The sequence below is a fragment of the Globicephala melas genome, chromosome 1 (genome assembly GCF_963455315.2).
Source record: "Globicephala melas chromosome 1, mGloMel1.2, whole genome shotgun sequence".
Lineage (NCBI taxonomy): Eukaryota > Metazoa > Chordata > Mammalia > Artiodactyla > Delphinidae > Globicephala > Globicephala melas.
Genome location: NC_083314.1, coordinates 23,134,510 through 23,150,419, shown reverse-complemented (window position 1 = coordinate 23,150,419; position 15,910 = coordinate 23,134,510). Strand labels below are relative to the sequence as shown.

The 15,910-nt window shown below is 50.3% G+C and overlaps 1 protein-coding gene across 1 annotated transcript in view; it reads left to right on the top strand.

Annotated features, from left to right (window-relative positions):
• The window catches only part of PARP1 (poly(ADP-ribose) polymerase 1), a 42,469-nt gene extending 36,097 nt beyond the window's left edge, over positions 1–6,372 (top strand). Inside the window, exons 17-23 of the mRNA XM_030868470.3 lie at positions 190–318; positions 1,791–1,889; positions 2,397–2,549; positions 3,532–3,659; positions 4,443–4,504; positions 5,079–5,193; positions 5,491–6,372. Of these exons, the coding sequence (XP_030724330.1) occupies positions 190–318; positions 1,791–1,889; positions 2,397–2,549; positions 3,532–3,659; positions 4,443–4,504; positions 5,079–5,193; positions 5,491–5,572 (768 nt within the window). The 3' untranslated portion in view covers positions 5,573–6,372. The remainder of the gene's footprint in view (positions 1–189; positions 319–1,790; positions 1,890–2,396; positions 2,550–3,531; positions 3,660–4,442; positions 4,505–5,078; positions 5,194–5,490) is intronic.
• The last annotated feature ends 9,538 nt before the right edge of the window (positions 6,373–15,910 follow it).

Genomic DNA, 15,910 nt, shown 5'->3' with positions numbered 1-15,910 from the left:
GCTTCTGCCTCTTCTCCCAGCCTCCTTAGCATTCCAGAAATCCTTAGGAGTGTTCATCTGCGAACGGATGGCGGGCTGTCCCTGAGCAGCTAGGAGGCACCTCGTCACTCTCTGTGTTGGACGTTACCTGGGTGAGTCTTTCTCCCTCACCTTGGTCCTTAGCTCAGGGTTTTTCTTGTGTTCCTCCAGGCCAAGGTGGAAATGCTCGACAACCTGCTGGACATCGAGGTGGCCTACAGTCTGCTCAGGGGTGGTTCTGATGACAGCAGCAAGGACCCCATCGATGTCAACTACGAGAAGCTCAGAACTGACATTATGGTAACAGGGCCTGCCCTTCCTGAAGCATCCAAACCCTTCATCCCAAGAGCAGTGGTCCCCAAACCTGAATGTGCGTCAGCATCTCCTGGAGAGCTTGTTAGGACAGATTGCTGGGGTCCGAGGATTGACCGTCCAACAGGTTCCCAGGTGTTGCTGCTTGTGATACTCTGAGAACCTCAGAGCGTTTCACCGGTAAAGAAGCACCTTGTTTGTGAGGCAGGCTTCCAGTTCGCGGCCTCAACTGAGTGTAAAGACCTGTTTTTGTGGGGCCTTAAAGTTTTGTTCTTCCCCTTCATCTAGAGAGGGTCTCTGTTTTTGGAGGTTGTTGGGGTGTGAACTCTGCAGGATCTGTTACTGGTATCCTACTTGAGACGTAGAGGTGCCTGACGGCAGCTGTAATAAAACTGTGGTGCCTGGGTTCATGTCCTCTGGAGTCGAAGTGGCTCTTCGACTGGTGCACATAGTCGTTGAACTTGGGTGTGCTGGAGGCTTGGGCAGCAATCACCCTGCCTAAGCCACCCGGAGGAGAAATTTTTGCCTCAGCTCCGAGCTTGCCCTGGCCTTGACCCCAGTCTCGCATCTCTCTTCCTCAGCCCCCGTGTCCTTCCCCGCAGTGTTAGGAGGTTCAAGTGCACCAGGATCTGTTGAGCCTGGTGTCGTGTGTTTACGTCACTGAAAGAGTCTTTGCTCCGTGCTTAGGACAAAGTACAGGTCTGTGGGTGTATGCAGGGTAGGACACCAAACGGCCTGGTTCTTCGTGAAGGGGTTGTTATTCTCTCCATCTATGATTCTGAAGCCCTTTAATTAAGAGGCAACGAGGAAGACCAGAATTCCTGAATTCTCTTAACTTTGGATAAGAGTATGAAAATGTAAGAGAACACACGTCGTATTTCCCATAACACACCCATTTATTTAGGCAGAGATTCCGTTACTTGATGGTTATTTGGTGGGTGTTTGCTCTGAGCCGTGATGTGCACGGCCCTGAGGATCCAGAGATGGAGCATTCATCCCCATTGTCAAAACCCCTGTAGTCCGTGGGCTCCCTGCTGCTTTTCATTGCAAGTCTTGGCTGCAGGGTGTCTCCTGGCCCCGGTGTTTTAACTCTTGGTGAGCTGGAGTGTTACCTGAGAGCCAGCTCCTTGTTCTAGAGGCTCCCTCTTCCCAGACAGTGAGCCCCGTGTTTCTAGCTTTCCTGATATCCCAAAGCACAGGGTTTTAGGGCAGAAGGAACACTGGGCTCATCCAGATAGGTGATGAAGAAGCCGATGCCTGGGGAGATGGGGGCACTGGCCTGGCACCTGCCCCGGAGCGAGCGTGATAGGGCTCGGAACACAGGCTGGCTCTGTCCCGCCCGGGCTCCACGTGGGCCGTTTATTACCTGTGCATCAGCTGAGCCTGTGATTGTTCTTCCTGCCTCTGTGCGGCTCTCTTGGGGTCTCCCTTGCTCTAATTTCCAGGCACCTTCCTTCTAGGTGGTGGACAAAGATTCTGAAGAGGCTGAGATCATTAGGAAGTATGTTAAGAACACTCACGCGACCACACACAACGCATATGACTTGGAAGTCGTGGATGTAAGGCTCTCTCCTCCCTCTGCCCCCTTTGTGTCCTGCCAGCTCTTCCCTGCTCATTCCTCCGACCTGGGCCTGGGTAGAAAGGAGCAGTTAACTTTGCTTTAAATCACCAGAGGAAGTGACTCAGTTGTTTGTGGAACACACAAGTTCATAGTCCTATGGTTTGGGGTTGGCTTTTTATTCTGTTTTTTTAAAAGACATTTCCTACCCCGAAACCTAGTTTTGCAATCAGAACTGTTATCAGAGATCCAAAATAAAGTGCCTCAAGTGTGCACCTACACATAGCATTAATTTTAATAGCTAGTCTCTGCTAAATGGGACCTTGAGTAGCAGCGTTGCTCCGTCCCAGCCTGATTGAAACACCTTGCATACTGCAGAAGGCCTTAAAGTGTTCCAGCTCTGGGGACAGACAGCTGGTCGGTTCTCCTGTGTCTAGTCAGATCTCCAGTTAACCAGAGTGACAAGTGGTTCCTCCTGCCTCTCTCCTTTATTCAATGCTCCGACCAGATCTTTAAGATAGAGCGTGAAGGAGAGAGCCAGCGTTACAAGCCGTTCAAGCAGCTGCATAACCGAAGGTTGCTGTGGCACGGGTCCAGGACCACCAACTTCGCCGGGATCCTGTCCCAGGGCCTCCGGATAGCCCCACCTGAAGCACCTGTGGTACGTGCCTGGCCCGGGAGCTGTGGGGAGAGTGGGGGGTGGGGCAGTGCCTGTTTCTGCTGCACCAGAAAGCTCTGTCTCCACCAGAGCTTTGTGGGTGCTTGCGTGAGAAGTGCACATGCCCCGGTGAATAAGGGGCCTTGTTTAAAGATGTAGGTGTAGCCATGGTTGATAAGGTGAATGTTGCCAGATGTCCCTCTCCTGACCCTCACTATTGAGAGCGTAGCTGCACACGTATCAAGCAGAGTTTCTGGAACAAAGGAAGTAAGTGTCCAGGCCCTGCTTTGAATGCTAATTGGGTGTGTTGACTGACAGAGAGCAGACTTTGGCCGCAGGCCAGGCTGAGTTCAGACCTGCCTCTCCCACCTCCTGGCGGGGGACCTCCTTGAGCTTCAGCACATGCCTCGGTGGAATGTGCCGATAAATGAGTAGAGCCTGACCCAGACCTGAGCGATTGCTGTGTCACCTGCTGGGTTATAGACGTGACCCACCAGGCAGGGACTTAGGAATAGTCTTCCAAGCCCCTCGTCTTCCAAGCCCCTCGTTTTGTACGTGTAAAAAGAGGGGAGCAAAGAGGCTTAATGACCGGACTCATGAGTGCTGCGTGGTAGCAAACGCCTAACCTCTCTGAACCTCTTTTTCACTTACCAAAAGGAATAAATATAATAGCCATGTTTACTGGGTGTTCACACGTGCCAGGCCCTGGTCTAAGAAGCTGTTATTAACTCATTTAATTTTCACAGCAGCCCCCTGGGGTGCTTTCCCCCAGTTCGGAGAAGGAAGTGGGGTCCAGAGAGATTAGGTAACTTCTCCCAGCCCCTGGGTACCCGGCAGAGCTGGGATCTGAACAGCCTGCTCCGGAGCATGGGCCTCTACCGCCTGCCGGGGGCGCTGTGGGAAGTGGGGACACGCAGTCAGTAGAAGGTGGTGCTGCTAACTTGCCGTGAGAAGGTCTTCAGCTGTCCCTCTTCCATCCCTCCAGACGGGCTACATGTTTGGTAAGGGGATCTATTTCGCCGACATGGTCTCTAAGAGTGCCAACTACTGCCACACATCCCAGGGAGACCCAATAGGCTTAATCCTGTTGGGAGAAGTTGCCCTTGGAAACATGTGAGTAACCCTGGCTTTGGGGCTGGTGGCAGTTGATGGGGGTGGGTGGGGTGAGCTGTAGGAAGGAGAGCTTCCCTTGGCTGGGAGTTGATCCTGAGAATTCCCCACCGTGATTAAGAGGACCCACCAGTTAGGCAGTGGGTATCAGACGCCAGTGCATGTTAAGCAAACAAGATACAGGAACGCCTCACGAGACCAAGGACAGGAATACAGCCAGGCCTCGGGAACTGGCAGTGTCCATTCTTTCTGTGGGCTGCGAAACAGAGAGGTTGACTTGCACAAAGGATGGTCATCTCATGGCCCCTGTCCCCCTGCTGATGTGTACATTTTCTGTCTGAGACCAGCTCAGATTGAACTGGAATCTCAATCCCAGTTCCAGATTCCCTGCAGAGGAAGTCTGATTGGCCCAGCTTGGATTGATTGTCCACCTTGGTCCTATCAACCGTAACCCAAAGAGAGCAGGGTTATGTAACAGACCAGGAGGGGTCCCAGGTTCGTGAGCTGGACAGAAACCTCCAGAACGCCCAGCCACCCCACAGCTCTAAACGGGCCCTTTCCTGAAAGCGGCCCCGTGGCAGTGATCATGGGCATAAACTGTTCAAAAGGGGCTGCGCCGTCAGTTTCTAGAACCAGAGAAGGAGGGAGTTCCTAGCATGGAAGGTGGACTGGGTTCTCTGAGTGTTTATCTCAGCAGCTCCCGTGGCCTTGCTCTGCTAGTCATACTGTTGGTTTGAGAGCCCAGTGACCTTGGAGGCCCTTCTGAACCTGTCTTCTCTTAAATAGGTATGAACTGAAGCATGCTTCGCATATCAGCAAGTTACCCAAGGGCAAGCACAGTGTCAAAGGTAATGTGTTTCAGAAACTTGCTGCTGCAGCCCCAGGCACCCTGGACGGCGCAGGGAGGGGGCTTTCTTTCCCCCAAAGCCATAGTTCCTGTGGCTAGCTATTACAGATTCATTTAAAAAAAAAAAAAAAAAGACTCTCTATGCTTGCCACTAGTATCGCAAATGCCATAGGAGAGTCCTGGTTGGAGCTCCAGTAACCAGGTGCACTGGCTCTGGGTTTTAACCTGACTCTTAGCTTCAGCATTGAGGGACCTCTGGTGGCACCTGGAGCTTCTTGAATTGATGCAGTTCATAGCCCGTGATGATTAGGACTTCCTACTGACTAGTTGAAGCGAGGGCTTTGGAATTCTGCTCAACAGAAAGAGGGCCAGGGCCACTACTATGCTTACGAAAATCATTTAAGGCTGATACCCTGGAACTTGATAATATACCTACAGCTTTATGTCTGGAAGAAGGATGCAGTATGGGATGGGATTTGTGTGTCTTTTAAATGAACACATAGAATCTCATCTCTCTGGAGCATTTTCAACATCTGTTGCCACAAATCATATCACTTCTGCCTTCTGTTTTGCAGGTTTGGGCAAAACTACCCCTGACCCTTCAGCTAGTATTACTATGGATGGTGTAGAGGTTCCTCTTGGGACCGGGATTTCATCTGGTGTTAACGACACCTGTCTACTGTATAACGAGTATCCTTTTACGAGTGTGCTGTGTGAGCCCAAAGGAATGTTCTGGGGCTGTGGAGTCACTGATACGCAGCCAGTTAACCTGGGGTAGGCTGGCTAGAGACTATCCTGTTGTGTGTCGTTCCCCGCAGTGGTCTCCCTGGTCGGGGTGAGAGACCTGAACACCCCCCGCCCCCCGCCCTTCCCCCACCCCCACCCCCCCGCAGTGAGGGTTTGCAGGGTGTGGCCAGCAGGCTGGCTTAGCCGCAGCAAGTGCACTCCGCGTGGAACCGTTTGTACCTTGACATGCTTCCCCTCCAGGTACATTGTCTATGATATCGCTCAGGTCAGTCTGAAGTACCTGCTGAAGCTGAAGTTCAACTTTAAGACCTCCCTGTGGTGAGCTGTGAGGCGTGGCAGCCCAGTGACTGCGGTGTGAATTCGCCCGCCTGACGTGCTTTGTACCGACTGACCAGGCAGAAACTTCAGCTGAGTTGCCGAGGGATAGCACCTTCACTAAACCTCCTTAGAAGGATTTTATATGAACACTAGGTCACATGTTAAATGATTCTCCCAACTTTTCAAATCCCTTGTTTGTGTTGCTGGGGCGGGGCGGGGGTGGGGCCGGGGGTTGCTTTGGGTTTTTCTCTTTCCAGCCATAACCCTGGTAGGTACACCTAACAATAGAGGAAAAGTTGGGGAGGGTTTTTCTGTGTGTCTAGACTAGTCCAATGAAAGAACCTTGCAAGCCACGTTAGAACGTCTGCCTCACTGGTTTCCCCAGGGAAGGAAAAAATAATCTTCCGCCCTTATTTCTAAGTGTTCATCTTTAGTTTTGGAAAAATGTTAAGCATTTATTTTGAGGTTAAAATAAAAACTAATTTCATACTATTTAAATTTCCTTTTTTATTTTGCATTTGTTGTCATCCTTTTAGCTTTTTGTTGGTGGTGTTTGGTGAGGAGTGTGGGGAGACCAAAGGGAGGAACATGAACAATTTCTCATACTTAGAAACGAAAAGAGCTTTCCTTTTCTAGAGACACTGGAACGTGGCAGCTCGCAGAATATGTAGTGTAGTAATTTTAAGTTGCATTTGAAATTCTCAACTTTCCTCTCAACAATTTTGTCTTCTAACTTAGAACTATATCACCAGAATACCAAAGGGCTAATAGTGATTCTGAATTAAAATTGAAATGGCTTCTGTACTTGTGTGTTGTGTGTCTGGTCTCATTCTGAGTGCAGATCTTTTCATCTTCACAGTGCAAGGTCCACAAAGACTGTAGGGGGATTGTTTGTACCCGTATCTATGAAACCACAGAATGTGCCAGGCAACAAACGGCAGTGCCCAGTAGGAGTGCCGTGTCTGAGTGACAGAAAACCAAACACAGGAGGGCATTCTTCTTTTTCTTCCGTTTATCAGATACTTAGTGGTGGTGAGACACGTGTCAGCATGTCATTCTAGTCTATGGAGTACCATTTTACATATACTATATCGCCTCATACTACCACTGTATATTTGAGTGCGGTGCTTATCAAATATTTACATTTAAGCTCCCTGAGAGCCAGGATGATATCTGATGACACTTTTGACCTTTTACAGAGGAGAACAGGAAGTGTGGGCTAGAAGGTAGCGTCACAGGCAAGAGAAGGCAGCAGAGTGAGCTGTTGTCTCAAACCCAAAGTTGCACCGGAATCTTTGGTCAGAGAAACAAAGGACAGACATCATTCCAGACAGAAAAGAAGAAAAACATTTTCTCTGAGCTGAGCTACTTTTTAGTGATTACAATGGTAGGTGCAGTTTATGGGCTGTGGCTGTGTCCCGTCATAGGCATGTTCGTGACTTTCTGCAGTCAGCAAAGTTTGAGGGCCACACAAACCCAAGTTAGGGTGTCGGATTTCAGATACGGGCAAATCAACTTGATAACAGAGTCTTTGTGTTTTTTCAGTGTCCTTAAATTTTGATGAAAATCCTTAGCACCATTGACCTGAGGGCCCCTGATCAGCCAGCCATTCAGTAATTCTCTCGGGCTCCATAGATCCTGAATATTCTGTATTCTTTGCCTTTTTTATCAGCACAGAGAAAGGCAATCGCCCCCACCTGATCAGACAGTATTTTTAGATTGGAGTGATTGCTTAATAGGTTCTCTGTAATCAAAACTGATCTCTTTCTTAAAGAGAGATTCACATCTCTGATTCCGCATTTTTCTCGTAAAAGAGGGAACCTGCCATGTTAGGATTCAGTATTGATATTTTGGTTTTCTTTCTTCACTTTATAAAAATTCCGGGTAGCAGCGAAAATGTGCACAGTTAGTTTAAAATTTAAATCCTACAGAAGCACAGGGTGCTCGGGGAGACGTGGTACTGCCCTCGGCCTCTCCTGGGAGCTGCCAGCCCGCCTGCCTTTGCCTGGAAATGCCCTTGCACGACAGCCGCGTCTGCCCGGGGCAGCACTTGGCTCACCTTTCAGTCCACACCGTTCCACGCAGTGTAGTCCACGCCCGAGGTTGAAACTTTCTGAGCAGAAGCACCCCCCCATTGATCTGACGTGTTAACCAATGGGTTTGGCGTTGGCTCTTCTCTTGCCGCTGTCTCTTGGAGGCTGAGAACAGCTCCTCCGACAGCCCAGAGGACTCCTGTGAAGCTGCTGTACTGACATGACTGGAACTTCGCGCTGGGGTGGACCCCGAAGCACTGTGCTTTTAGGGAGTCCCCTGAGTGAAGCCCGTGGCGTGTGCAGAGTGTGTGCTCCGTGTGTTTAGTGTTCACGCTGAAAGCTCTTCCACCTCGTGTAATTGCTGCAGACACCGTGTCTTCTCTCCACGGAGATCTGAATATCGGGAGCGGTTATCTCCAACCTGTGCGGCTCCTTGTCACCCGGCTACTTTAAGGAGTTCACATTTCCAAAGGGACCTCACTTCCTTCCCCTTCAATTTTGTGTTTCAACTCCCCAAAGATCGGGAGATTTTTTGTTTTTTGTTTTTTGCGGCACGCGGGCCTCTCACTGCTGTGGCCTCTCCCGTTGCGGAGCACAGGCTCCGGATGCGCAGGCTCAGCGGCCGTGGCTCACGGGCCCAGCCGCTCTGCGGCATGTGGGATCTTCCCGGACCGGGGCACGAACCTGCGTCCCCTGCATCGGCAGGCGGACTCTCAACCACTGCGCCACCAGGGGAGCCCGGGAGTTGTTTTTTTAAGGAATAGTGTTTCTACCACTTCAAACAAGGCCTTTTATATTGTGACTTACTGGGGGTTAATAGCCAGTTTTGAACCTCTGCCTGGAAGATGGGACAGCAGCCTCAGTTTGCCCATTTCTCTGGCTTAAGAGAGCAGAGCCAAGCCAGGATCTAGGTTATAAGCAGGTAGATTTGGGGAGACTTGTTTTGAAAAGTAAAAAGAAAATAGGGCCTGCAAACTTTTTCCTCAGGTAAGAGGTTGCCGACTGGTGGACGGTGCTGATGATGGGGACACCCGGACGTTAGCCCCGCTCCACCCCCGTGCTGTCTGCGCAGCCTTGCTTCTGGGCGAGGGGCTCATCTCAGCACAGGTGGCGTGTGCAGCGGTGGGCTCGTGCCCGTGAGTCCACGGGTTTTGCCACAGTCGCCATCCCTCGGAAGTGGCCTGACTGAAGGCGGAATGGCTTCTGACGGTTCAGCTGTGAGGCAGCACCCTGAGGGGATGGGGCTCGAGCTTCTAGGCCCCAGAATAGGCTTTTTTTCTTCTTTATAACTTTTATTGGGGTAGAGTTGATCTACAAAGCTCTATTAGTTTCACGTGTACAGCTCAGTGACTCTGTTATACATATATCCACTCTTTTTAGATTCTTTTCCCATATAGGCCATTACAGAATATTGAGTAGAGTTCCCTGCGCTATACAGTAGGTCCTTAGTTACCTATTTTCTATATAGTAGTGTGTATGTGTCAATCCCAATCCCAGTATATGCTTAAGATCAGAGACCAGTCTATGGTCTGGGAAGCAAGGGGTGGAGTGGGAGTAGCTCCTGGTTCTTGGCACATAAGACTTCCCCTGGAGCTCTGCTGGTTTGGAAGTCCAAGGTGCTGAGGGAGACATGCTTCCCTAGGGGCCACAACAGTGGTTCCAATGAATTGGAAGATAAGGCTGCTACCTGGCTGTTTGGGGCTCCTGAAAGGCCACCGTCCCCACAAGCAGAGAAAGGGGTTCCTCTACTGGCGGGAGTGACTGATTACCAAGTGGGAAATTGGGATGCTGGACCGCAGAGTCAGGAGGATGGTGTCTGCAGCCCAGTCGCTTCTCAGCATCACCGTGTCCACAGGGGGCGGTCAGTGGAAGTCAGCAGCTCATGACAGTGGCGGGACTTTTGAGGACTCAGACCCGCAGGAACGAAGGTTTGAGCACTTCACCAGGTCAAAAACTGATCAGCTACAGTTCTGGCTGAGGGCAGAAGAAATAGGCAATGGACAGTTGAAGAAGGAAGCTACAGGTAACAACTGTGGCTTTATGGCCAAGTATAGAAATGGTTGAAGCAACCAGATAGGGGGCTGGAGACAACTGGCCTAACTGACCTGAGTCTAGGATTTGAGATGTTGGGTTAGAATGGCTATAAATATAAAACTGAACTCTTGTTTATGAAGTAGCTATAAATGTCAGTATAGGTTACATTTGTACCCCCAAGCTCCCCACCCCGTACGTAGTTCAGTGGATCCTGAACTCTGAGGGTTACTGTTGCCCCCTCTAGAGAACCGATGGTGGGCTCAGCTTGGGGGAAGAGCCCAAAGGAGAGAGCCCCTGTATTCCCAGGGTCTTCTCAGCCCTTTCAGCCAGGGCTCTTTCTCTTCCCCGCAGAAAGATGAATCAAGCCATTCTGAATCCCTGAAATCTTTTGGTACCTACCTCTGAGTTGCTCTGAGAATGTGTGCTAATTCCTGTAAAGTACTTAGCGTGGTTCCTGCCCTTGATATGCCCTCAGTAAATCTTGGCCATTATTGCTGAAATTCTAGAGAATGTCGTTGCTGGGGTAGGAGTCAAAACAGGAAGCTCCCTGGTGGCGCAGTGGTTGAGAGTCCGCCTGCCGATGCAGGGGACGCGGGTTCGTGCCCCGGTCCGGGAAGATCCCACATGCCGCAGAGAGGCTGGGCCCGTGAGCCATGGCCGCTGAGCCTGCGTGTCTGGAGCCTGTGCTCCGCAACGGGAGAGGCCACAACAGTGAGAGGCCCGCGTACCGCAAAAAAAAAAAAAAAAAACAGGAAGCTCCAGGTAAAAAATGAGAAACTAGGGACTAAGACAAAGAAAACAAATCCTGTGCTCATTGGGAGCCGTTGGACAGTCAGGAGGAAGAGCCCAAGACTATAAATGTGACCTTATGCCCACATTTTCAATCTCCTGTGAAACCTCGCAGTGACACTGGCCTCCCCTCAGTGTGACTTCATCTTCCCGTCCCTCCCCGTCACCCACCTTAACTGTAAAGGGACAGACTCTCCAACAGTGTTCCCCCCAGGCCCAGCCCCACTTCCAGCCAGGCCTGCTGGGGCTCAGAATAGCCCAGCTGCTGTCTCAGCAGATGGCCAGGCTAATTTTAGGCATGTGGTGCTCACCCAGAGACCAGGCTAGGCTTTTTAGATTTGAATAAGCTAGTGTGCAACTCTGGTTTGGAGCCAATAACAGAGCTTTGAGTTGTTGTGATCTGTGTGTCTGCCTAGCGCTTTACAGGCATTCCAGAAATGTAATTTCTAAAGGATTTTGTTTCTCTGAACCAACAAGACCCCAAACTGTAGAGCCAGCAGGCAGTCAGGCCTGCGAGGTGCTGGGGACAAGCGAGGAGGACGGTGAGAAGCAGGTGATGACACCAGCTCCTGCCCTGGGCACACTTAACCCCTGGTTGCTCTCTTGGTCAAAATGAAAGGAGAAAGCCTTAGCTTCCTGGTTCATCTCTGGAACCACTTCTGGTTGATGGGCTGCATTTTGATGCCGTGGAAGGACTGTGATCAGGAAGAAATTAACCACAGATGCAAACAAGAACCGACTTTGGCCATTTCACATACAGTCCCTTAAGACAAGGTAGCATGAAGTAGCAGACGTGGAAACAGTGTCAGAGAGGTGAGACTGTCCCAAGTTCCCAACAAAGGTTGGAATCGAGCAGGTTGAGAACCTGTATTTTCCGGCAGGATGTTTCTTATGCAGCATCCCCCATGTACGAAGACTGCCTTGCATACAAATTCCCTCAGAAAATTAAGAGACAGCCCAGTGTGGCTTGGAGATCTGTGATCCGGCCTGCCTTCGCCTCTCTGTGGGCTGATGCTTCGTCACTGAAGGAAGTTGAGGACCTGAGAAGACATCGCTAGAATGATGAGACCAGACTCTAGTTCATGGCTTCCTAAGCTGGGTCTGTGAATTCTTAGAAGTTGCTGGATGGTCATCAGGGACTCCACTGTGTCAACGGCTGCTTTCAGCGACAAGACAAGGAAAGCCCAAGTAACAGCTGCTCCAACTATAAGGACATATGTAATCTCTGTCAAGAAGTGGTCGGTGACAGGACTGGGTAATTCAGCTCTGTATTGCTCTTGGCTTTCCCTTCATGGTTGCAGGATGGCAGCTGGACTCCTAACATCAACATCCAAAGGAGAGGGTTGCCCCCTCATCCTTCTCTTTTTGCCAGAAAGACAGACTTTTCTCCATTGCTCCTAGTAGACCAGTCTCATTGGCAAGGGTTGGGACACAGCTATAAGGGAGGTTAGATACGGAATATCTGGTATTTTCAGCCTGTTTAGAGGGAAGTGGGCTCTACCAGCAAGGACCAAGGGGGTCAAGAATGGTGGCCGAGTGCATGTCAGTCCCTGGGAAGTATATGGGAAGGGAGCTGAGGCCCAGGCACACTTTTTTCTGGGCGGTGGGTCCATAGAACCCACCAGATCCTCAGCAGTCTGTGAATGCAAGGCTTTTCCAAAACTGCAGCTGTGGAGAGTCACTAAGGCTCACTCAGCTGCTCTAACATTCTGTGATTTTCGTGAAGAAAGATGCAGACCATCATGATAGAAACAGTTGCCCAGAATAGTTTAAATGGCAGTACTTAGTGTCCATCTCACAAAGTCAGGCTTCGGTGACACTGTGGAGGTCACGGTTAGAAACCCCTGGGGACCACCAAGTTTTTCTTTTCCTCCTTAGCTTTATTTTTTTTTTGCTGTGAACCCCAGTGCCCTTGCCCAGAGGATGGTCCTGCCCTGCTTGTCTGGAGCTGAAATCCTTCATCTGAGCGGGTACTGGATTTCAATTGTACTAGTGGTGATTCCATTCCTTCTTGGGGTGGGGCAGCCACTGGAAACAGCTCCAACTGGCTGTGACAATCTGAGGAGATCTCCCAGGGCAGGGTTAGTGACTCCCTAGGGACAAGGGCCTGTGGGTCACAGGCACCAAGAGCTGCATTGAACCTGGTGAACTGCAGCCTGGTCTCCTTGGTTAACCCCCAAATTATCCCCAGTGCAGGGACCTTCTCCTGGCAGGCCCTGGCTTGTGGCAACTACTGCAAAAACACACCTAACGCCCCTGTCAAACAAAACACACCTTATCTACGTTACACTGAACAAGCACAGCTTGTGATCAGAACCATTTCTTTTTCTCCCACTGCCCTTTTAAAATTGTTCAGTGAAGGAAGCCTTCTGCTGCCACCAGAAGAAAATTCTGCAGGCAGGCCCTCTGACGCTTCCCTCTATGAAGACAGATGGTCTTTGACACCCCACGGTGACTCCAAGATTCAAACCGTTTCAACTCAGCAATTGGAATGCCGAGTCCAAGATAACTATCAAATCTCCGGACTCGGTTTAGCGTTACCATTTCTCCCTTCCTTGGCTCCGTTGGGCCTACTTCAGGCTGGAGGCCTGTGGCGGGAAAGGGACACAGTTGTTCTCTTATTTGTCGGCCTCTCCTCTTCCTGTCTGAGTTTCTGGCCAGTTTCAGCACCCTGGGGAGGTGACGGGGGGCAAAGGCTGAGGGCTGGGAAAGGTCTCCCCTACGCTGGTACCTGCTTAACCTGGCTCTGGCAGGTATGTGACCCTGGCTCTTTCTTAGGGTGCGTTCTTTGTCTTTGCAGGGGGTCCCCGGGTGCGTGTCTATTGTGGTCGCCTGGGCGGGCTTAGCAATCAGACGCTCACCTCCAGCTTCCTGTTGCCAGGCTCCTCCCCGCACACAGGCAGCCCCACTGGAGAGGCCCCCGGAGAGGACCCCCCGCTGCACTCCCCCTGGTCCCCCACCATCCCCTGCCCTGACCGTCTCTAGGAGCTTGGCCAATCCCACTGCAGTGGCACTCCCCAACCTCTCCTGCAAAGCCCTCAATCTGTCTTATCTTTACCTAGTGGGAGACGGACCCCAGTCCACCAAGCCCGCAGCAGAGGGATTCCAGATAAACCTTCCGAGGAGACAAGCCCCCCACTTCCCCTTCCTGGGGAGGTGGATGGGCTCTCAGCACAGCTTTCTTCTAAGATGGACTTCCCCTTCCACACGCTGATTTCCTTTATATCTCCGACCTGCCTGAAGGTTCTAAGAGTCATAAAAGTCTTCTCAGACTGTTTCCTTTGCATATTGTATTTTGGAATCTCCACCTGAACTTTAATCCTAACATCCTCTTGCACACTTTAATTTTATCCTCATACCAACCCTGTGAGGTAGATATTATCCATGGTCTACAGATGGGAAACAGGCAGAGTGAGGTTAAGTGACTTGTCCAAGGTCATACAGCTAGTAGATGACTATCCTACACATGCCTTTCATTGCCTGACCCCTACACAAATCCTGCTGAATGGGTGGACCAAGTGACAACCCCCTTCACCTAACCCAAGGCCAGCAACTGATGACCAATGTGTTGAGTAATTTGTACAAAGGAAAAAATGATTGCTCCTCCACGGAATCCTTTTCAGGTGATGGAAATGTTATGTATCTTGACTGCGGTGTCAAAGTCACTGAGTTGCACACTTTAAACAGATGTATCTTATTGTTATTAAGTTACACTTCAGTGAAGTTGACTTTGAAATAGTAGTCGATTAAATAATAATAATAACCTCTTGCCCCTCGGTGGTGAAAACTAGAGCTGAGATGTCATTATGCAGACATGGATCTGGGAACGATCTTGGACTCTGCATGAAGAGCTAGTAAGTCATGAAAGGGAAGGGAGGTGCCCAGCAGAGTTCCAGAGGAGTCACAGGGCCCACACCTAAAAGGGAAGAGAAGACCTCAGCTTCTGACTTTCTACTTCCCACTTCCTGTTTCCCACAGATCCAGATCCCCTCTGTTTCCTTCCTTTGGAGTCCCAAGGCCTCTGTAACTTTATCGTAAGCCTTCCTCTTTTCTTGAGCCAGACAGGTGGATGACTGTTCCCCACCCCAGCACGTGCAGCAAGAGGACCCAGGTGCAGGCTCTTGGGCCCGAATTCCCCGCCTGTGTTCCCAACCGTCACGTTTCTGCTGGGCTGGCCCTCTCCTTCTGGGGCTTGCATACTCATCCAGGTACCCTGTTATCTGACAAGCTCACCCTCACAACCCTACAGAGTGCCACCAGGGCCTCTCTGGGAAGAGGGCCAATGAACAGTGAAATGTATGATGACTGTTTGAGGCCAGACACAGTCTGCTCCCTGCTGGTGTGGCTTCTGCTTGGAGAAATGAGACAGAGAGAAGCCATACAGACTAACGAAGCAGGTTAGTCAAAGGGGGCATCTGAGCCTGCTCTCTGCATGAGGGGACAAGAGGGATGGAGCCACTGATGCCTGAGATGAAGCAAGCCCTGGATTTGCCCAAACGTAGGAGGTTACTGTGACTGTTCTGAACCCTCGTAGCTTGAAGGGCAGGGGGACTGGCGTGGTAAGCCCACAGCCCAAGCCCAGGGGAGGAGAGCACGCTCTCCAGCCACACTGCCTGGGCTTGAAGTGACCTCGGACAGGTTACTAAACCTCTCTGGGCCTCATATTCCTCCTCTGTAGGTTGGGATCACAGTACCTACTCATGGACTTGTTCTCAGGGCTTGGGGTAATTTTTATCTCTTTAGTTTCCATGAGTTAGAGGTGTGGCGTACTTACATCAGTGCCTGATATAGTTGTGACTTGTGTAGCCACAGCAGCAGGGACCACAAGTCTTCGGAAAGTTCCCTGAGAGTCAACACTGAGCACTTCCCATCCCCCAGCCCCCAACACTCCCTCCTCTCAGCCACCTCTGTCAATTTTAAACATTTCAACTTGCTTAAAGACATTTCACTTTAAAACAAACTTGCCTTTAAACATTTCACTTGCTTATCACACTATCTACATATATTCATCTCATTAAAATTGAAATTAGATTTAAAATTTAATTCACAAATTAAATTTTTAAAAGCTATATTCTACAACATGATGCAATTCTATAAGAAAAAATGAAAATATACATGCCTAGAAAAAAAAGGATTGAGAAGAAAACCCCAAAATGCAAAAGTAGCAGTCTCTTCGTGGTAGACTTACAGGTAGTTTTTATCTTTGGGGTTTTTCACATTTTCCCACAATAAGCCTTTATAATCAGGTAATAAAAACAATAAATCTTTTTAATATAGTTGGGAAGTCAACCTTCCTGTCACACTCTCATTATCCCTGCTCTTTACCACAGATAAGCACTGGTCCTGGGTCCCCTAAGTCTTTTCTACGTTTTCCCCTTGACAGACCCTGGGTGCCCTCATCCCGAGACAGCAGGCACTGTGGCTGCACTGTGGCTAAGGTGTGTGGGCACCTGTGGGTGGCCTTCTGGTGCCTCCCCTCCAAGGCC